The following is a 23,699-nucleotide window of genomic DNA, read 5'->3' as shown; positions in this document are numbered from 1 at the left end:
ACGCTCCAATCAGCAACATCTGCGCTGCAGGGAGGAGATACCCAGCCCGAAAGGGAAGGCAGAGTGAGAAAGGAGACAAGGAAAGAGGCAAGTTTAGTGCAGTCGGACATCCTGGTGCCGCTCGGCGGCCACGGGAGCTGGTGGGCCGCGGCCACGCAGGCAAGCTCGCCGGCGGCGTTGCTGCAGCACTGCCTTCCCTTGGCTGAGCGCAGCTTCGCGTGAGTCACGGCACTGCACCAGTTACACTGCCCGCTTCCCTCCCGCGTCCACTTTACTGCTTTACTTTTTTTTTCTTTTCTTTTCTTTTCTTTTTGCAAAATGAAAGCCCGCGGCTGGTGGGAGAGACCCCCAGGCTGAGGCCCCGCACAGCCACAGCTAAGGAGCGGGTGGGAAGCGGACAGTGAAATGCCTCCTTATTTTCCACATTCACGCCATCGCAGAAACTTCTTCAAGGAGATTTGCTAGTTCTCTTAAAGCTGCAATAACAAAGCAGGTTTTTAGCCTTGATTCATGACATTGACTCAGGCTCTAAAAGCCTCTGATTTCTCCGCTATCTCCCAGCCAAGGCCTGCTTGATGTCTCAAATCACACTGGTGGATTCCTTTGTGCAGGGACTCGAGTAACACCTCGCACAGGTTTAAAATTTTCTCTTCTTTCTTCTTCTTTTACCTTAATTATTCTAGTTTTTTTTTTTAATAAATTAAGTTCACAGAGCCAGTAAGACTAACTTCTCCTCAGTAGCACCCCTACTGGTTTCTGTGGGGACGCAGCAAACCCAGCAGGTGAAGGGAACAGCTCAAAGCATTTTTCCCAAGGTATAATAGCTCAGCGCAAACCATTACAGCATGAGAACGCCATCAGAATAAGGTTTCACAAAGGAGCAGACTGGGTACCTCCTCCAAAGACCATTGCTCCTGCTGGGACAGGCCCCACCACCTGGCACCAGCCTTCCTCACGCCACCTGCAGAGCCCCAGCACCCCAGCCTGGCCAAGGGTGACCTTACCTTGCCCTGCTAGCTGCCACCCAGCTGTGCACGCGACAGGCAATTTGCCATCGCAGCCACGGGAGCTGCGGTCGGATGCACAAACACGCACTGGTGCTGGAAAAGGCAAGTAGGTGTGGTGTCCATGTATGGATCCACCTTGTCCCAGCTTATGAAACGAGCTCACGGATTGTACAAATGGCAATCTTTGGAAACTTATGCTGGATTCAGCCTAGGCAGATGCCTGCAAATACTTCAGTTTTTACTCTCAGTGGAAAAGCAGCACCTAAGTCAACGGGGTAACTCAGTCTTGTCTCCCCGTTTCATACGGTTGCAGAAGAGCCTGTGATAATGACCTTCATTTAAAAAAAAAAAAAGTTTATCCTATTCCAGCTTATACAGGACAAAGAAAAAGATGGTATCAACAGAGCAGATTCAGGCCAGGTTTTTGCTGGAGAAGGGTTGCTACTCTGACTAGCAACTACTGTTTCCATGGTTAAGCTTTCATCCAGGATTCAAAGCACGGGGCATACAAAGGCATATAGGGTGTATTGTGCTACTAAGTCTTGGGGAATGAAGATATCAGACTCTCAATTCACACACTGAAAAATATCTCACACAGAGCACTAGGCAAAGTAAAAAGAAATCACATCCCCACATTTTTTTCTTTCCTTTCTGCATTAACAACCTAGATTGACTTGCTAAATGGTGATTCGGTGTCTGCTCCCGTGATTACGCTGCCCTGAAAGGTATCGCCATCCCCTTCCCCAGCTGTCTCCCCCTCACCTCAGCGCCCTTCGCCACCACTCTGGTTTCTCTCACCACAGCGTATCATCACCTTGCTTTACACACCTTTTTCCAGGCTACTGGTATACAACGCGAACAAAATCAATTTTCAAAAGTGAACCTTGTAGTGCTACATAGTCACCTTCTTCTCTACTAAAATGCTGTTATTCACAGATGCCTTCTGCTTTGAGATCTAAGACTTCTTTTTATCCTCTGTAAGAGACCACAGCCAATACCAGGCCCAGTAAATTCACAGATTGTGTGCGGCACGAACAGAAATCACTTTGAGTCGAGGTAATTTATGTCCAGAGCTGCCATCTCACTCAGCTCCCTTTTATCACTTCTTCAAAGTATCCCTGCGATTCTGTTAAACGTTAAATGTGATCTCATTTCTATGCTGAGCTCAGGCTGGGCATTTCTGAACCAAAATACAATTTGCTATCACTCCCCTACTCTGCATTCAAGCAGGTTTTTCTACCCTCTCCTCCATAGCTGAAGACAGACCAAAGTCCCTGCAGGCTCCCAAATCTTCCAGGAACCACAGTCAAATCTGCAGCTACTGAAAGGGCCTGTTTCTACTACTCCCAGTTCTCACCAGCAGAGGTTCTTTAGAGGATGGGTACAACTGGAAAGCTCATTCCTCCCAGCCTGCAGTGGAGAAGGCCATGCCTACTCAGTATCCAACACTCAACTGACGCTGTGCTGAGAGCCTTCATCTTCCAGCCACAGTGTCTCCTCAATAGGGACCCTGAAACCAGTTTCTCCTTCCTCGAGGTTTCATGGTCTGTCAGGTCCTGGAAGAGGCAGAGGGTGTCTACTATAGGCTGGTTTGTGAGCATTCGGGGCCCAAATCTCAAGTGAATGGAGTAAATGGATACCTTAGTAGATTTGTGGATGCTTACCTGAACATATCCCGTAATCCTCATCCCATCATCTACTTGTTAAATACATTGCTTTCTACTTCACTAGTGCCTCTGTTTTCTCCTCTTGATGAATCTGCCTTCTCTCATAGTGATTTCTATGCTTCCATTTCTTTTGCTAAAATTAGTAGTATATCTTGTGGAAGTCCCTAATGGCAGGTGTCAATAAAACATGACTGGCCTTCCAAGTCTTCTGTTTTCCAGTCAAATATTTATTTGCTTTCTCCCTTCAAAAACTATTTCCCTCTAAGCTCAGGCTCAGCTGGGGAATCCGTGCATTATGTTGCTTGGCTGACATCATTTAGACGGATGTTATGGGACCAGTCACGCCAGAGAGCGGCCTTAATCCTCCATCATTCAGAGGTGCTCATATATTAGAAATATTTCTCTTCACAGACCAGTAGCCGCGCTAACAAAATATTAATATCCCTATCAAATGCATTATATTTGCTGCACATTTTTAGGTATCTCTGCTTCATACAATTTTGTTAGAAGCTTTTGTACCCATTGAGGCCTGAAAGAAGGAGTGCCAATGGCCTTTTGTAGGTTAATCCACAAGAGATCAAGAGAGTGCGAGACAGTCTGTCTATTCAAATTACTCATTTTATAGTGTAATAGTATGAATATGAATATTGTCCATTGAAAAAGTGTGTTAATTAGGATGCTGGCAGTTTTCTGGACCACTGCCACCCAAAGTAAGCACTGAGGGGTACGTGATTATTCAACCGGCACTCCCAAATCACTGTGGAACTCTCCCAGGCTGCTTATGCCAGCAGAGCACTCAACTCCATCGCAAGAGTTAAATAACCAAAATAATTAATGAGGAAACAACCTACAGAGGGTTAACGTTACTTAGTTTTCTTCTACTAATTTCAGTTATTTCACTTTCTGGAAAAAAACAGTATTTAACTAGACCTCAAATAAATTGCATAGTGCACATGTGATAGTTGCTGGGAGGTTTTCAAGCAAGCAGAACAAATGTCTCATTAATAACTAAGTGCCAAAAAATCCAGAAAGAAACTTGCACCAGATTATTCAACACCATAATAGTTTGTTTCTCTGATGCTTGCTGTGGATTGAAAACAACCACTGTTCTACTTTGATAAGATTAGTTTGGGCAGAAGAGAGAATGAAGAAGGAAAGGTTCATGCATGTATGAGAAGGACACATACCTGGGAAGTCACTACAGTTCCTATGCAATTTTGTTATGCAAGTAAAGCTTCTACAAGCTCACGATCAGGCCTGGCACTTGGTACATTAATAGCACACAGATGATCTTCAACAGATACAATATTCCCCCTTTCCAGTTTCTGTGTCTGTTTTTATCCAACAGCTAGGGTGTGTAATCTTTACTGTGGTCTGCAGATCTCAAGGTTAATCTACATTTTCTGCCAGCAAAATAAAAGGTCAGCTACGCATCAGACACCAACAACCTCTCCCAACTGTCTGAGTATTTAGGGACCTGATGAATCAACTATCCGTATGCTTCTTTCTGCAGAGGAAGAAAGCACACACACAGGTCTGGACACAGCTGACCACAGGACAATACCACCATTTCCCTGAGATGCTTGAGATTTGTAAACATACTTTTCTTATACTGCAGGGAAAAAAAAAAAAAACCCAACAACACACCTTTTGGTTGTTTTTGCAAAAACAAAAAAAACCCAAAAAAAACAAAAAGAAACAAACAAAAAAAATAAAAAGAGAAAGATTTGCGTTGAGGAGTCCATTTTTAATGGAAAACCCTAAAGTTTTGTTTGCGATTTCTGCAAGGTGGAAGAGAAATGCTGAATCTGAGTACGAGTCCAAGGGGCCTGATGGGCATGCAGGCCTTCCCTGCTTCATTTCAGCGGAACTACGAATCCAAGTTTCCCACATCTGAAGCCACGGCCGTAGTTATAAGGGGTAGAATCCTTCTACCCAGAGAAGCTATAGCCAACACGTATTTTCACAAACTGAGATTTCTCCAGCATGATGGGACTGGCAAAACCTGAAAATATCCCCCTCTATCCTATTAAGAAATGTCATCTCGGCTCAAACCCATCAGGCAAGAGTTCACTGCAGGATCTTCAGCAAAGCTCTCTGGCTCCAGTTAGCGAAGCAGATACTTAAAAATATCTGCCAAGACATGAGGACTTCATTTTCAGAAGCTCTCAGCACCCTGACCTGCAGGGCATGTCAGCAAAAGAAAGAGGTGTATCAGCATAGCTGAAGGTCAGGTCCTTTTTTGCCTCAGTTTAAACTGGGGCATCCTAAATTAGAGCAGACTAGGGATGGGATGGCCAGGACCTCTGGTTTCCGGATTCCTTCCCTATAATATGGGGCTGTAGAAAAGATTGCATCTATGTGCATATGTGCGTGTGCATATACATGGGGCGAGAGAGAGGTTCAAAAACAAACAATTTAGAGCTGTTTAAGATCGTCAGCTGGAAGCAGCTGCAGAATCTCTAATAATTCTCCAGGTTTCTGTGCACTTCAGTCTCTCCTTAAATCTCTTCCTTGCAAGAGTTATAGTTTGTCACCCACCAAAAAATAATCCTCTTTTTCTCTGAATTTTGCCTCCATCTTCTCTTTTTCTCCCTTCTCTGTATGAGTGCAAAGCACCTTTAATCTTAATTTCGGATGTATTTTCCATGATACTACAGATGTGTTATCTGCAGTTGACAGTATTAGTCACCTATTTCTCCTTAAAGGACACTGCTTGACCTTGTAATAGCTTCGATGCCTCTAGCTCTACACGCAGAGCGTTTCTGTTTGAATGTATAAGTAATCACGTTCCTGTATCCTTTATTAGCAGTGAACCAGCTACCCAGAGAGCTGTTGCTTTGGGATTTTTTCCTCCAAATGCAGCATTTTTCCCAGGCAGAGACATATTATGGCAATTCAGACACTGACAACTCTGTAAATCACACCCAGGCAAAAGTTATTGATGCCCTCATTCCAGTAAAGTATTATATGATCAGACTGCCCCACGGTATTTCGATCATCTGAGAACCCTGAAATTGAAAGTTGCAGGCTCAATTCTGCTTGGAAACCTAACAAAAGGCATTATCTGTGACAAAAGGCACTTAGAGCATTTCTCTTGCATTATCTTATTCCACACCAGCAGTAACAAATACTTATTTTCCTTTATTAATAAACTCTCCCTGCCCATAACTGTTCTCATTTTTCTAATTTTGAATTAAAATGCTTTCAAGTTATTGATTCCTTTTGCTAGAAATCTTTTATTCTGCTTTTATTAGCTCTTGTACACAGCCTAATTTTAATGATATGAACAGTGCAGCCAACATAACCTCTCTAGCAGACTTATCTCCTGGGAGTTGACGTGATTAATATCTCCCATGCAACACAAATCACATTCTTTAGACCCAGCTTCTCTGCACTGCTAGCGTTCGCTCCTAAATCGGTATCCTCAGGTCTTTTATTAAATGATATAATTAGCTTATTTCTTCTCAAGTGCTTTCCAAAGCAGGCTGTGAATGGTCAGCAATAAGGGAACAGAATACAACACTGAAAACGTACGCTTGAAGCTTTCAGAGGCTATTGCCCACATTCGATTTTTCCCCATCTCACATGCAACCTCACCTACAGGCTCATGAAATCCAAGCAGGACAGTGATCTTTCCCTAGTAGAGGAAGTCCCTCTGGCTGAAGGCAGTAATTAGCAGAGCTAGCACGCGCACTGACATAGACGTAACGGGGAGCCAAATCCCACTCCCAGTGCTGCAGGCCTGCCCGTGCTGCCCAGGTATCCCAGGCCACCCAACAGCCTCCAGTGTCTCCATCTCTCGGGAGCTGGACTCAGGGAGAGGCACCGGCTTGCACGCTGTGCTGGCGTTAGCCCCTTTTGCACCACGAAACCTATATACTTAAAACCAACTGGTGACATGGTCCTTTCTGGACATAACTCAAGGCTCTGTATCGCATGCTCAGGGCTCTTCCTGGAGGAAAGGCAGCAGTTTTGGAGAAAGAAGGCTTGTCTTTGTCAGATGGACCAGCCTGACAATGTGGTCTTACTGCAAGTGCTTTGGCTGATCTTCTCCATTTGCTACATGATCTTGCTGATGGATGGCACCACTGTACGCACAAGCTCTGTATCTACTGCTGAGCAGCATGGGAGAGGCACAGATTTTCCTTGGCTGTGCCAAGTTTCAGTTAATACAGCCAGATGCAAAAAATACCCACAAGTTGGCCATAACAGAGAAGGGCTGCAGCATGGACATACAGCTCTGGCTCAATGATGCACTGCAGGCAGGGCGTACTAACCTGGGCAAACAAACATGCTGTACACGCTCTGCAGCAATGGTTAAACGCAAGTGATGCAGCACAGAGCCCAAGTCAACCAGGCCAAAGACAGCCTGAATGACGAGAAACACACATAACTTGAGCATTAGTGACACAGGGAGCGGCTTTCACTCTTCTTCAAATAAAAAAACTGCAATCCGAAGCTACCACATCCTGCAGCCTGGTGTGTGAGTATGGCAGTATGCATGGAGATCAATTTAAAGTCCACGGAGTTATGGCAGCTCACGTGTAAAGAGACAACACACCCTGTCAATGCTGACTTTTAAAGAAGAGACAATAACAGATCCCGAATCCAAACCCTCTTGCTGCTGTTTAACCCTATGGGCAAGGCTGCTGCTACCAGAGCCACGCTACTTCTGCACTGTCCGGACTCCTAAAATCAGAGTATTGTAAACCCACCTGAATTGCAATAGCTTTTGTATCCCAACAGATGCTGTTTTTTGTCAATTAAAAAAAGCACTGGAACTCTTCATGCTCACTTGTGAGGGACTGGTTTGCTGCTTGGCTTCTACAGGATTTTATGTAGACGCAAAGCAAAGTACTCATTTTCAGCGTGACTGGTAGGATTCACCCATTGCATGCTGTCTTTCAGCACTGTGGGTCAAGACTTCATTTCCCTGCAGTTTCAGCTGTTTCATGACTACGGTAAAAGTGATTTTTGCCAGAAATGCAATTTCATGTTGTGTTTCTAAAGCCTGTTTCTCTAGCATGAGATTTGAATTTTTTTCTGCAAACTACCCCTTGAATTAGCCCTATCTGCATGCAGATACGCAATTCACAATTCATTTTGAGCAGGCTATTTACAGAAATTCAGCTGAATCAGCTGTCCTTCTATTAATTATGTATAGGAGAAAGATTTTGGCCTTGATCCTGGACCTACTGAATTGAAGTGCAAAACAGAAAGTCTCAAAAGCACAGGAACGTCACATGAAAGCATTATACTAAGCACCAGCAGTACTGCCCACTTTGGCTATAATAATAATTGCTCTAATGAAACGGAGACTAATGGCAAGTCCTGTTATATCTGCAATTTTTCCTAGGCCTTGGGAATAAGTGTTCTCTGCTTACATGCGAATTTCTACTTTCAATAAAAATTAAAAATGTTTTTCTAACCTTTCTTGTTGTCCAGAAGAGCTTCAAACGAAAGAGGTTTTTACCTGCTTTTTAGCAGTTAGCTACATGGTCCAGTTTTTACCTAACATGGTCTAGATCCCGAAAGCAAACAAGCAGAGAATCAACTCATTACACATTTAAAACCCTTGGGAAGTTTCAGCTGCCATGTTTTCGGGGTGGGGGGGTGGACCTGGCTGTAGAGCTCTGAATGCTCAAGTTAGATACTTAACGAGGCATCACGCTCCCTACGAGTGGTTTTGCTCAGGGACCAATTACAACACCAAAGGAAGTATTAGCATAAAGACTTATCAACCAAAAGATGTGCCAGAGCAGAAACATCCCTTCTTTTTGAGCAAAAGGGAATGCAAAGCAGGAAAAAAGCACTAGCTGAAAGCATTAAACAACTCCCGTACTGTCTTCCTTCTCATCACTGCCGAGGTGGGGCCGATCCTGATCACCCTGGGGGGGCTGATCCTGACCACCCCGGGAGGAAGGTATGATGGTGTCACTCTACACTGGCTGCCGCTCTGCGGGACACGGCCTTGACCAAGGAGAACACAGTAAACCAGAAAACAAGAGTGCCAAAAAAACCAGATACGCAACACAGATGGATCCCCCCCCATTTTTTTGTTAGCCGTTATCTAATTCAGAAGAGCACCAATGCCAACAAGCTTAGTAGCACCTTACGAGCAGCAAATCCCACCCCCTCCCTTGACAAGTCCCTTCAGCTCCACACCAGCAACACAGTGGGGATTTCGCTTTGGTAAGGGGAAGCGGACGAGTCAGCTGGTTGGCCCTCCCAAATGAGGGCCTCTGTAACGTCCCTCTCCTGACATATCTGTTGTGACAGAGTGAAGAGGAAAGCAGAGCCCATGTCACCGCCAGAGCCCAGGGACGGCCGCTCCTGGGATCAGGCTGGTACGACATGCTGCTGACTCCCGCTGAAGTTACCAGCTGCTCAGCACTTTGTAAGGTCAGGCCACAAATAAAGGCTTAACTCCTCAATGCGCTCCATAGGATTTTTTTGTCATCCGAAAGGGGTAAAACATTAGGCTTATACCTCGCACGACTGAGTTTGACCGGCCTAAAACCACTCTCTGGACAGAGAGGTCTAGGAAAACATGATCAGTCACTCAGATCTCTGTCCAAAAATGGGACTGCTATCACGAACTTCCTATTCAAATGACTTGTTTTCTTTTCTACTCCTCAGTGTGAAGTAAACCAGCTTAATTCATGGCTGCAATACAAGTGCAGCACCACTCCCCCCTGCAAATCCAGTCCTGCACAGAACCATCACGTTGAGTGAAAAGAAAAGACAGACCAGCTCTCTTCTGGCGTGTGTGACCCAGCACCCACCGGGATCTACACCCACCGGCAGTTCTACTGGATAAGCCCCATCCCATCCAGGTACTCTGCAGCCAAATGTAAAATACATTTCTTCATAATGACTGTGTTAATAAGTATTTCTCAAGTGAGCAGAAAAACTGTAACGAGCTAACACTATTTTTTTATTTGGAATTCAATAGCTAGACTTATTAAAAAAAAAAATCCCACCCAGTGCTAAATGCAAAAAATAAAATTAAACGGAGCTAAGGCAGCATTCACTCAAACACCATCAAATCAGAGCGTGCTGCATCAGCCGTTCCCTGCAGCAGAGGAGAAGCACTACCCTCCAGCACAAGGAACACGGAGGACAAACGGGTCTTGTCCAGATAAGGTGCTTCTACCTCTTGATCTTTTAATGCCCGCAGAGAGCTAACAAAGCCAGCATAGCTTCCAGACTAGGTTGGCAGGCAGCTTTATAAAATTAACTATGGAAATCTAAAATCCAGTTCTCCAGTCTTTGTGCAACTTTCTCCTCAAGCCATCCCCATTTTGCAACACGCTGTCCTGATTTACCTTCCTGGCCCCTCTTTGCACAGGTCATTGCAAACACAGTTCATTGCTAGATGCAGTTTTGAAGTGGCTTAAAAGAACAATCTGTAGAGGGCTTTTCATTTGGAAAACTCACTGCCACGGGTTGCAAGTGCTCCAATAAAACAGCAGAAACTCTCAAGGGAAGAAAGGGTACACTGCAATGGAGGAGCAATGCTCCTGCTCCAGGGTGCTCCTACTCACCAGCTAAATCGGGAGATGAGGTTCATCTAGGGCAGGGAAAAGGCAGGACTTCAGGGCTTTTTGTCTCAGGACCTAATTCAACCTGGACGCTTTCACGTTTCAAATATCCTGCCTGCTTTCTTGCATCCTATGACACAAGGGAGTTTTTGAGGCTTCTTGTCTTCCAGTGCAAGCCTGACGTTTGATATGGGATGCAGTGGGAGGTAAGGGAGAGTGCCTGGTGGCCTGTTAACGCATAGCTGAGAGCTTCAGTGAAACCCCACAACCATGCCACTGATGTGAGCAAAACAGCCCAAGAGGCTCCTTTAGACCTTGACTCAAAACACCGCACTTTCCACCAGAAATTCACATCAAGGTAAAATTCACCAGCCCTAACCCAGCATCTGGCTCTTACAGACCTGTGGGCCACAGCTGAGTCTACTGGAAGCACCTTATACTTCAAGTCTCCTCTCTCTTGCTGAGGACACCAAGGCAATGCACAAAAAAGGAGCATGGACCAACGCTCATTCTCTGACAGCAAAGTCACTCCAGTGTTTTACCCATTTCTGTAAGATGACTCAGTGAAAGAGGAGATGAGAAGACCGTCTTCTCTATTTGAAAATTTATGTGCATCTTGTAATCCCACCCTTTCTGAAAAATGCACCTTGTCTAAACTTGACGCTTGGTTAGGTCACACGATATAACCTCCACCGGTGAATGAAAGGACAAACTTCTGCCCTGCTCCAGTGAAAAGCTGTGGGGATCAAAAAGTCTTTCAAAAAACAAATAAATACATAAATTGGAGAATATAAATAATTCCTGGGACATGAATACATAGGTCGTTGGTTCAACCTAGCCCTGGCAGGTGACTGCTGGCAGGGGCAGGCCACAAAGCTGGCTGCGTTCCCAAGGCCAGCGGGTGTTGAGGGGTTTGCACTGCCTGGGTCTATCCCAGACACACTAGCCTTTCTGCTGGGGGTCTCTCTGGGCACGCAGCGTCCTTGTCCTCGCCAGGGCACGAGTGGAGAGGCGGGCTGAGAGTGGAGGGCAGCTGTGCCCGAGGCCTTGCTGGCCCCATTCCTGTTACCAAGGAGGACTCACTTGGCCAGGTTGCAGTAGCTCTCTCTAATGAAGGCTCCGGTTCCCCTGCATCGCTCTCCTGCTAACTGCTTTTTCTTTTTTTACCTCCCTCGTCTTTGTGAGAAACTCCACACAATGCGCTGTGCAGTTGGAAGCCCTAGTTGACCTCCTTCTCGGCTACTGAAGTGGGGGGAGCCTGAAGCTGAGTGGGACCGGTGACTGGAGATGAGGGGCAGCGAGGAGGGGCCACACGCTGCTGCAGTGCCTGCACTGCAGATGCAGGGATGGAGGCAATCTCCCAGGCTGCCAGCCACACACTTCCACTAGCACATTCAAAGAGGAGGATTTAAAAAGACCTAAGCAACAAAAAAAGCCAATCTGCCATTCTTAAGCAAGCGTATGAAAAAAACCCACAACATTTGGAAGCAGGCTATGTTTGCTTGGCACTTTCCATCTTTAGGTAATTAGTATAAAGGGCTTCTCAGGTAAACCTAAGAATAAACTGCAGATTTCAAGAGAGACACACTTATCGCTGCAGCAAGCTTTCAAAGCGTAACTAGGAGAAGATGCAGTGATCCAACTGGCTCCCCTTAGGCATCTCCTTCCTTCAATGCTGCAGAGTCCGACCTCAGGAGCAAGTCAAACTGCATCAAAATTTGAAAAGATATACAAAATGACAAGCAAGAAACATCTCTGGAGACAAATACTCCAGCAAGCAAGAAAGCCTCGAGTACGCAGCCTGAACTAACATTCACAGGATAGTGCTCCCCCTCCTTCCCTTCTTTAAACTTTCTGAAAGTCCTCTTCTGAGCCTGGCTTCTTAGCCGAGAGTGACAACTTCAGAACCTGGAGGAACAAAACCCTTCCCGGGACCAAAATAGGCTCTAAACAATTTAAAAATGCATTGCAAAGTAGTTTTGTTAGGCTGACCTACTAATGGGAGACCAAGGCACTGTGTATCTCACTGGGCAGTGACCAAATACAGCTTTGTGGTCTGGCTGCTCCGTTAACTCCTTCACTGCTGTGGCTCCTGTGGAAACCAGGCTTATGCCTTAAGCAGTAGTCTTCAAAATGTTGGTACAGTCACACCTAACACACTAGCTCTTTACGTATGTGGCTTTCCCAATGCTGTTGCCACCAAGCATCTCCAAGTTTTTACCCACAGAACACCACTACACTGCTCTTAATCTGATTTTACGGGGAGGAAGGTAAGGACAGGGAAGACACGTGATATACCAAAGGTCACTCAAGAAGTTTATAGCAGCAGGGACCTGACACCAGGTTTTCTATATACTGGATCAGGCTCCAATTCACTAGACTAACTTCCCATTCATTAGATATTATAAGTCAACAAAAACGCAGTAGGCGCCAGCATCTACTTAGAGCAGGATGTGTCCTCCTCATCTGCTTTCCTGCAGTCCAGGGTTACCATTAAATCAATATACTCTAACAGGATATTCACTATAATCCACTAGAGTCTTACGGGAACCAAACTTCACCCATTGGCCACAATCATACTACTATAAGATATTATGGCACCTGCAGCCATGAAACCTTCAACAGAACAAAAAATTACACCTCCTGAAAGGGAGAGTGATGTTCTCCCATAGAATAATTTTGAAAAGCTGGCCATTTTCTAGACAGCTCCACTCATGTCCTGCTTCCCAGGTTCAGGGACACAGTTGGCAGTTGTACGTGAACAAGCATAACGAGCCTGACCAAAGCGTAGTGACTCCAAGCAATGTCAAACGGGGTTGCACAAGCAAGCGCTCAAATTATTCCATACAACTTGGGCCTCTTCCATTTCTTTGCATGGAGGATCAACAAATTATCGACTCAAATTTCAGATTACTGCCACGCTGCATTGCTGCGTGGACAGCCAGCTCGAGCACGTACGTGTTCATAACGCAAAATCCACTGCACAGGGGGACTAAAAGGAAGTATACCAGCTTCTGTGAAACACAGAAGAGAAAGGAACCATGTTGTAGCTCAATCTGCAGCAGGTTATAAGGCTACAATATAAAAAGTGTTGTACATTTAGTTTTCCATTCTTCTCAGATGGCACAGATCATCCTGGCAATTCACGTGACATAGTCTGTCTTAAGGAAAATTTTTTTTCTGCAAAGTCTGGAGGCCTTTATGCAGAGATTTTTGAGTTTTCACTATTTAGTCATCCCAGACTATTCTGCTGTGGCTCTATTAGCATAAAAAAGGTCACACATCCAGAAACATTGTCCCACGATCATATAATCTACGGATACAGGAGCTTTATAGCTCATCAGTGTATTAGTCCACTTTAAAATCCATGAGAAGAGCTGAGACAGAAGACAGACTGGCGTTTCTAGTCCAGTCAGCACTATGGGATAGATGGAGAAAGTACTAGAAATGGTGGTTGTTCAGACATCTGCAGAGTGGTTGCTTGCATGAAACATCCTTTAATCCCAGCAAGTCGGGGACAGGGCTCATCCCCAACTCCTCCACCTCCCTCATCCATGCACGGAGCCCACATAAACAATGCTGCAGGAGTCACCACCAGGAAAGCACCTTTCCCACATCCTCTGTGCTCTGCAGTGTGCTCTTGGCTTTGTTTAGCACCTTAAGAGGCAGCTTTTTTTCCCCCCTATGCTATTGCAGGTATTTTTGTCTTGCCAAAATGCACAGTATTTGCAAAGCCAGAGTACAAAGCAACGTGAGGGAGAGCGGACAAATGTCATTTCACAGATGCATCGTTCTGCTCATGACCTTCACCCTGCCCTTACGCATTACAAACTCTGGAGGGGGCAAGGGGAAAGAGAGAGAAATGAATTCAGGAACATTTTTAATCACCATTTATAATCTGTGTTCTGTAGGGTTGAAATGTAAGAAGCACCTTTCCCTCATATTATTCAGCAAGCAGAGAAGTTAATGTGACATATTGGTGCGTAGGTGTGTGTGGGCTGGCTTCTCGGAGGGAGGGAGGGTTGAGGGTTCTCTGTGCGTTTCAGAGAAATGAAGCAGCACAAGATGTACCAGTTGCTCTGGTAACAAAGCTTTTCTTTTCTGCTTTTTTTTAAATTTTATTTTATTTTATTTTTAATGAAACATTTTAAGCATTTTCCAGTTCAGACTTCACTGCCTGTATGGCAAAAACAAGTCCACAATTTAGAGACATCATTTGAATCAGCAAGGAAAGGACCTTCTCTTCTTAAGATATTTTAAAATCACAGAGAAGCTGATAAATCGAGGTCACCAGTTTTCATTCTGATAATGCTAGTGTGCATTATCATATAGCAGTATGGTAGCCCAGCCCTCCCTTGCAGCCCAATAAGAATGGATAAAAATTCACAAAACCATCCCCGTGAGCCCCTGCCCATGTAAGAGGCGGCGCCCGTGGTGGTGGGTACCACTGCCGGCACCCAGGCTCACACTGCCCCACTGTGAAGGGCGCCGCCTTTCCCATAACACAGGGAGCCCTTAAAGCGGAAACGATGGCTTAATATTTAATGCTCTTCTTCTAATATAGGATTATAATGCAGCTTGTAAGTCTTATAAATCCATTCAAACCCTCATGGTCCTTATGCGACCTTGAAGGTACTACCACGAAGGGAATAGGTGCCCGCCTGCACAGATCCGATTACAGGAGCCCGGACTACCCAGATGTGGATGCGCACGGCCACGGCTGCCGCCAGAGCCATCTCAATACTGATGGGCTACGGAAAGAGCAGCACCGCTCCTCAACAACACTGGACGAGGAATGTCAGATTTGCATCGCTTTAACTGTACTACTTTCTGAGTAACACAAAGCAATCCAAATCAGAGGTTACCTAGGACACCCCCACCACGCGTCTTCCGTAGTCTGTGCTGGCTGTCAGACCGTGACAACGGATGGATACACGCACACAGACTTACATTCACAGTCCGCCGTGACAAGCGGCAAAAGCAAACTCTGTAGAAGAGGTTGGAGACTGAAAGAGCTGATCCGAAGCCGAGGCTACAACACCGCAAGAATATATCCGGCTCAAGCAACACCCAAATTTCTCAGTGACGCAGCTCTCTCTTCTCAACTTCTCACTGCTTATAAATGAAATACTTAAAATGTACCCTAAGATGCCAACAGTTGGCCTTCTAGGGTTAGAGCTGTTTAGATTTCAGGACAGCAGGGCCCTGAAGAATGACTACAATGGCACATCAGACCTCATGCTGCATGCTCTAGGCTTGCTCAGGACTACAGGACAGCAGTCTCCACCACAGGATGGTTATTTAGACAAGAGGTGGCCAATAACATTAGCCCAGTTTGCAGGAACTGCATGTGGTTTTCATGCATTTAGCCTCGTCTCTCAAGCAAGTCACAGCAGTCAGTCTTCAGCTATAAAAGCTGTGTGCATAAACTAAGATGAATTCTTTACAGTAACAATCCCCCCAGGAAATAATAATTTTGGGCAGCATGGTAACCTTCCACATGGTTAAAAGCAACTGTGATTAATTACCAAACTACTGGCCATCAGTCTTCTTGAAAAGAGAGATAATAAAACAACCAATTATTGAAAACAATTAATGCCATCCTTGACTCGTACTAATTATTTGAACTCTCCTGGGGTCTATGCAACGGCCCAGCGCTTGAGGACACTCAACAGCAATCTGGCTCCCCCCCAGGCCAGACCAGTGGCAGGCTAAGTGCCGCATAACCCTGCTCATCAGGTATTTTCTCACTTCCCCTCCCCTAAAAAATGTAAAAGAGAGAAAAAGTCTGTAAAAAGCCATTCTTTGGCATATTCACCTGATACTCTACAGCTCTCAGTGATGGGATTCACAGCCTTACCGTGAGGAATAGCCAGAGGCAGCAGGGCAGCATGGACATGCCAAGCAGCGCATGAACCATAGCATGTAAAAGGGTAGCACATTCGTCACCCCAGCTCGTTTGGCATCTGTAAATTCAGGGATAATTACTGGGAACAGACCTGCTCCCATGATATTCTCTGTGGTTCGACCCATGTACCAAAATTTCTTGAGGGCCCAGCTGCTTCCAGGGCTCCACTGGAAGCTAGGAACAGGCAATTATAAATTTCAAATACTTCATTTACTTTCTCATACACACACACACACTTTTCATCAAACTGATCCACTGGGCCAAACATGGGGGTTTGCCTCCAGATTAATCAGTCCTAGCTTCAGACAAATGCCAGTTAGGTAAAAAATGGAGTAAAAACTGACTTGGGATATATTTTTCCCATCATTTTTCCCCCCATATAGTACTCCAGACATACATAACACTGGGATATAGAGAGCAAGCGTAAAGACATGTCATCCCCTTTGAATGGCTGCCTAACTTGGCCCTAAAAGCAAAAATCAGAACTAAAGTTGGGCTTTCAATATACGTTCGGCTTGTAATCATGAACACTTTTGAAATGCTTTTCCTCCTGACAAATGCTCATTGGTTTAGTCAATCCTGCCCATAACATGTCTGGAAATATTCCCTGGTTTGCAAGACTGTACGTGCTGGGTGCAAAAATCATTAGCGAGCTGCTGCCACGCCACCCCTGGACTCAAGATACCAGTTTTATGCCTTCCTAGTGGCTGCCAAGGGCAGCTGAATGCCACCCGCTCTCTGTCTTGGACCCCATTATGCTAGAGGGGCCAAGGGAGCAGAGGAGCCTCTCGCAGCATCTTCCTTTCCCCAGCAAAATGCCAATAAAAAGCATGAGTGGGTTTTGGGGGTGTCTGCAGGTCCCAGGAGGGGTCTGCACTAGGTGAAGGCAGCCCAGCACTCTCCGGTGCTGGCAATCCTGCAGGAGCAGCTCCCAATCCGTCGGTAGCAGGACCAGCTTGGGGATGGGATGAAGGAGGGGGACAAAGGGAAGAAAGCCCCTGACCCAAGCAATCCTCCGCAGGGTGGTGACTGAGGGGGGAGCGATATGGAGGCGCTGATAAGGAGGCGGCACGCAGAAGGGGCCAGGCGGCCCCTTCTCCCACCCCGCAGCCGCCAAAGAGTTGGCTCCCGGTGTGGCAGCTGTGCAGCTCGCAGATCCTGCACGCTCCAAATGTGAGTGCAGAATAATACTGTGTAATGGCTTAGCGATTATACGGCATTTACCAGCTAATTAAACAATCAATAGTTATTGTGCACTTATGGAGTTAGCCCACAGTACTGTACTGCGTACCCAGTAAAATAAAGCCTTGCTACAGCTGTAAACGGAGAGCCATGTCTCCAACACACTAAGTAAAGCCAGGAGTGTTCAGCAATAATGAACACTGTCCTCCTGGTACAGTTGGGAAGCAGCACGTGACTTTGTAATCTTAACATCATTTATTTCCCTATTCAGGGCTGTACAACTGTGCATAAAGAGAGTTACAGTTACCATTAGATCTATTAACTGCTTTTTTTGGTCTTCTTGTAGGGTTATGTCTCAACCTTAACATTGCCGATAACATAAGAGTTCATTTATTTTCCCTTGCTCCTTTGCAGCTGTCTCCTTCCCAATCTTAAAAGTGGGGAGTCCTTCACAAGGAGCACTGTGAGGGCAGCAGATGCCTCCTGACTTAAGGATTTACCCTGGTGCCGGTGGAGCAAGGAAGAAGTGAGAAGGCCAGAGGAAAGCTCTTGAGACTCAAGTCTTGAACTAGGATTGCTGCTAGATGCAAATTCCCTGAAATTAAGTGAAGCACATAAAAGTCTAAAGTAGCTTTGTACCTGATTTAACTTAGGTAAGTCCTTGTCAGTCGTGCTATCCTTCTTCCATATAGGGTCTGCTTCAAATAACAGTGCAGATCTAAATACTGCAAAGCCTTTAGCACATTAATTTCACTACTGAGAAGATCGCTTAAAAATCCTGCTTCATGAGGCTGCATACACTAGCAAAGTTGTGCATGCGCAAGAGTTTGTATGGCCATAGCCAAGAACAGACCTGAACTACTACTCCTCTCTGCGGGAGCTTGCTCCCACCGCACAGCAGCAGAGAACTCCCAGATAGTCACCCAAATAAAACCGCCAATAAAAACAAAAGCAATCCCCCAGTGTTCAAATTATTTAATGCATAATAACTAGCTCACTGAATGTTTTCCCCAAGTCTTGGAGCAACCCGCTGGAAAGGTTTGTGAGTAATCTCATAACGTTTTAGTTTGAACTAGCATATTTATTGGTGTGTTTTTGCACATCGGCAGTTCTAGCCTTGATGATGTGATTTATCTAGGCAATCGTAAGCATGCCTAGTATTTTAACAACCTTTTGCTTGCTCTCTAATGCAAAGTAGAGATAAATGGTAATAACAATATTATGCAATATATAAGAAGCATTTCCATCCACTTTAGATAATGCTCTAAAGGTGGTTTAGTGATTTTGTGTTGAAAGTTTTGCTTTCAGTCATCAAATACCCACTGAAAAGCAGTGAGGCTCAGTTCCCTAAGACCAATTCATTATAGTCCTGTTAGCCATTTCTTTGAACGCCTAGGGGGAAAAAAAAAAAAATTCAAGAATCACAAAAATCCCATACTGCAACAATGTCTTAAACTGCAATGAGCAAGCGCTCAGCCTTTTGTCAAAATCAGTTCACGATCTGTTCCATTAGATGCAGGATTATTAGAAAATAAAGAAATACTTCCAATTCAATTACAGAGAGAAACCATCACCAACGTGGTCTCTCATCAAAATAAAAACCAAGCTATTCACAGGAGATTGCTAGGCAGTGAACAAGGAACATTCATTCTCTCTGCAATTACTTGAAGCCAAAGCCTCCAGTTGTGGCTAGAGGAGAGGTACAGGAATAGGTTACTGATAAGGCTGTTTCTAGCATTCAGCTGTCACTGATGTATAGCCAAAGCAAGTCTGAGGTTCACTCTCCTGCAGGTACTCCAGGGAATCACCAAAGCAATTCTTTAACCTGCAGTCCTTGAGCAAAGAAAGCCCTTACCTGAAAATACAGAGATAAATCCAAACAAGCTACCTTTCCCTCAGGAGCACAAGCCACAGAGAAAGAGGCTTTGATCTACGCAAGCATCGTACACCTCCTTAATGGTATCTTCAAATCAAGACCCAGAAAGTAGGATCAAAGCAACTCGGGCAGCTAGCTTCACCCTAGCGCTGGTAGTGAGAGGAGACAGGACGTAGCAGCCCCGGCTTCAGCAGAGGCTGTGCACTCCCCTCGGGAGCTGTTCACACGCACCAGACTTGGCCACCTTATCTGTTCTCATATTAGTCATGGAAAAGGAATGTGTCGTGGCAGGGGCTACCCAAACTCTCTAAAAAACATTGTTTCTGAGGTTGCTCCATGACCAACCAACAATCATAAACAGTCTAGAGTTGGTCATGGGACACAATGCTTGGTAGTGCTTCTACCTGAAAAGTTTGAACTCAACGTCTTTTGAGAAATAACGGCCCATGGCCCAGAAAGTCTGGGTACGAACTTGGTTCTGCTAGAGAACAGAATCAAGTGCGGAGAACTCCCACACTAGAGCTGCGCGACCACCTGCTTGAATCTTGCATTTCCATACTAGGTACATTAAATATCTTTTTGACTTTTGCGACTCGAAACAACCTTACAGACATTGACCTGTAAGTTGTCCATAGGATGCAACTACTGAGACCATCCATTAGTAAGTAACGTACGGCATCACCACGTAGGATCTTCTAGAGACAATGTCTAAAAGCCATCAGCAACTTAGTCTGTTGTATTTCCCTGTCTCACGTGACACAGAGAAAAAAAAAAAAGGTGCTTCACAGTGATGTCATACTGGACCCACGTTCAACTAAAACGTGTAAGACACCAACAGTTCTGAAATTCTCTTTTGTGTGTGGCAGTCTCAGACTAGGCAGAGGGAAAAATTGCTGATATGAAAAGCACTTTGCTATGGTTTTCATTACCTTCCCTCAAAATCACGATTGCCCCCCACACACTGGGAAACAAAGAATGATGAAATGTGGTGGAGGGGGAAAAAGAAAAAAAGCTCCTTTTACAGCAGTTTCTGATGCTACTGCTCTGATTGCTCTTATTATTGCTGTACTAAGAAACATTTCTCAGAATCCTCAACTGTCAAGGCTGTTACATCATTCAGTCATCAGAACAACATAACCATGCATTTTTTAATCAATGCAAATGGAAGGTTTTCTTGTTGCACTATAAACCTTGCAGGCCCTGCCACTCAGACCCAGTCCTTTCTAGGTCCTGAGCAGCCAGACTGGTTACTGTGTCAGAGATTAAAAGCGTCCTTGCAAACAAGACTATGGCAATGTTAAGATTTTGCTGTTAAAGCCAAGTTTGCTGCAAGAATAGCAGGGCTATTGTTCTGCTTCTGCAGATTTGCAGCAAACAAACATAAGATTCTCTTCCCTGCCTGAAATAAGTGTCTCAATTTTGCCTTTTCCCAAGTGTGGCACCTTCCAAAGGGAGGGCTAGTCTTCTCATTTGAGAGAGAAGGATCAGCACTGGGAAAGGAGGTGACTTCCCCTACAAATCCAAAGCAAAAGCAGCGGGAATAGGTCTCGTTTCCCTATTCCACCTCTTGGGACATATGGTCTCAGCTATTCTGCATGTCTTCCTCAAACGTTCCCAGGTGACTCCACGAGCTCTTCAGGCCATCCTCTCCTCTGCTGCCCCTGCCTAACATGGAAAAGACTTTCAAGTGACTACATAGACACAAATTCCCTGGGAGCTCTAAGCTCGTGGATCCCTTCCTGTGTGACTGCAACCAGCCCTGCAGACGGAATACAGGTAGCATAGGTATGCACAAGGCTTAAACAGGAAAGCCCAGCCTAGGAAGCCAGAGACAGACTGGGCAACACAGTAAAGTCTATTTTCCACATCTAGAATATAACTAGAGAGAAAACATGCAGAAACTCGAAAGAGGATAGTGATGTGTACACCTCAGATAGTACTGGCACAGAGGGATGGGAATACTGCAGGCGCAATTAGCTTGCTTTAAAATGGCTGTGGAACAACCACCTAAATAGTAGAAGTAGATACTACTTCCTAGGTAATGAAGACTTCTGAAATATTTTTCAGAAAGGAGCCAAAGGGTCTAAGTGTCTTGAAAATTGATCTATCTGTTTGGCTGCAAGACATAAACACAGTGGTGATATCTGGTGGAAAAGCACCACAGAGATCTTATTTCTGCACTAGCTTTTAGAGTGGGACACCTTAAACAGTTACATATGCTTTATATGAAAGTTTCCTTTTGTTTATGCCCACTTATTCTATTCCAATATTTCAATTTAAGTGAATTCACAATTCAGTCTTAGCATGAATTCATAACTCAATACTTACTAATTTGGTTTGGACAGCAGCTTTTCCCCCCTCCCAATCATCATCCTGTCTGGCACTGGTATCATGTGAATCATCTGGAGGACAATCTGATTACTCCAGTAAGTTAAAAACAGTTAAGAGGAGGATTGTTTTTGTACAGAATGAGAAAAGGGAACAACAAAGCGTTCAGAATATATTACCTCCTGGAAAATCCACACTTCAATGCTTCTGGATGTTTCTTCCCCCCTCCCCCCAAAACAACACATAGACATCGTGAAAGAATCAAATACTGCAACAGGAAACATGATTAGTAGAGCTGTGCAAAGTACCGTGCAAGCATTAGATAGTTTATTTCCCTTTTCTGCTTTCCACAAAAACACTACGCTTTCAAAAGGACGTTACAGTCACATAGTTTCCACTGATTGTTAGAAATATGCACAAGTTAAAATTAGGTCACCATCTACCATTATTTTAGCAGCTGAGAAGAAAAACAGGTTAGAACCAAGCTCATGTGGCTGGCCTCAGCAACTGAGAAAGTGCCTCTATTTCCGTTGTTCTATCATCCTCTCAGAGGAAAACAATCACCTTCAGAAAAATAGCAGAGGGGAAGGCTCCCTAGAATATAACAACTTCGATAAGCAGGGTTTTGCTTTTGCCTTTTTTTTAAAAACTTATTCCAGTTTAAAAAAAAATAAAAAAAAAAATCACATTTTAAACTCCAGAAGTTTCAGTTCATCCTCGGTTCACTTAAATTCCTCTATCATCGTCTTGATGGGATTAGCCTACAGCAGTGGGAGGATGGGGAAACCAGAATTCAGAACAAATATTTCCTGACAGGTAGCTTTTCAAGCACACTTCCCTTCTTCTCTTCATTAGGGGCAGCCTATTGTCTTTAGTGCATGACAGGCAAGAGTTATGCCTTCCAAGTGGCAACAAGCACATGAATATATTCTTCTGTATAGTCAAAAGAAAATAGAAGCATGACATGTAAATATGAGCTCCCTGTGCATGCACACACGCAACCAGGTACGTATATACTGAACTGGGGTTCACATATACAGAAGCCTTTGGAGAACATGGCCCAAAGGAGCTATTGTTGCCCAGAAGACCCAAAACTGTAGGCCAATTCTACATGCATCTGTGCCAAGAAACATACCAGTGACTTCCTAAACTCTCATCTCTGCATCATATACCAAGTGCAGATAAACCCAAGCTTTGAAATAATTCAATTCCTCCTCAACACCCTCCTTCCCCCGCAAAAATCCACAAAAACCCAACAAAAAATCAGATTCTGGAAATCTCTCACATTAAGGTCTTTGGGAGAGGCAATGTAACTTAGCAAAGTGTGGGCATTTTAAATATTTTTTGGAAAGAAGTTTATGGGTTTAAAATCCTGTTCTCCACAATCTCCTTAGTATTCCCATTTAGAAGGCTGCTTCCAGATGTTAACAGAAGCGTTAAAGCAAACCTATTGAGTTTTGTGTTTTTCCTCCTGTACTGGGTTTCTGCTAAGTAGAAAGTGAGGCACCCAGCCTGTGTGCAAGCCTCACGGTAAGAGCAGAGCACTAGACTGTAGCAAACTCATTTTTAGGCTACTGCAGCTGTAAACTCAGCTCTTCAGAAGAGATCAGGATTCATCTATTAAACTACAGAGTCTTCACTCCCTCCTCATCACATAATCAATAAAAAGCAATTGAGGGGAGAGAGGAAAAAAAAGTGATTCATTTTTTAGTGACAGCTTCAGAACTAATATGAATTGCTTATTTATAAGAGCTCTATATGCTACACAGTACTTGAACACCAAACCAAAAAACAGAAGTTCAGCAAGGTTTCTTGTCAGGCCTGAAACTGGTTCAGCCTAACCTAGCTGATGCACTGGGATGCTCCATGTTTAACCCACGGCCTAAGAAACCAGGATCGCTTCAGTCACACACACAGCCCTTACCTTATAGACCTGCCCATATGTACCATTTCCAACAAGCTCCACCAATTCAAAGATTCCTGCGGGATCCTAGGAGAAAAAGAAGAAGAAAAAAAGAATTAATAAGCAACACTTAAGATCTTCCTCAAACATAAACATTCCACAAAGAGAGAACAACGTTTTACTGACATATGTCTTGAATGTTTTAGGCTTTTCAGACAGCCCTAGCAGCATTACAATAACATCAAGTAGAAGTGTTAATCCACCCTGCACCGTGAATTGCC

General features: G+C 44.6%; 1 protein-coding gene across 7 annotated transcripts in view; it reads right to left on the bottom strand.

The window, feature by feature from the left end:
• Window positions 1-23,699, bottom strand: part of TNIK (TRAF2 and NCK interacting kinase) — a 204,632-nt gene that overhangs the window by 149,110 nt on the left and 31,823 nt on the right. For all 7 annotated transcript variants that reach the window (XM_068955072.1, XM_068955074.1, XM_068955075.1 and 4 more), the window contains exon 2: window positions 23,440-23,505. In XM_068955072.1, the coding sequence (XP_068811173.1) occupies window positions 23,440-23,505 (66 nt within the window). The remainder of the gene's footprint in view (window positions 1-23,439; window positions 23,506-23,699) is intronic.

This window comes from Struthio camelus, chromosome 9 (assembly GCF_040807025.1).
Source record: "Struthio camelus isolate bStrCam1 chromosome 9, bStrCam1.hap1, whole genome shotgun sequence".
NCBI classification, from domain to species: domain Eukaryota; kingdom Metazoa; phylum Chordata; class Aves; order Struthioniformes; family Struthionidae; genus Struthio; species Struthio camelus.
Note: the sequence above shows the minus strand (reverse complement) of the source record. Positions and strands in the feature narration are given on the sequence as shown.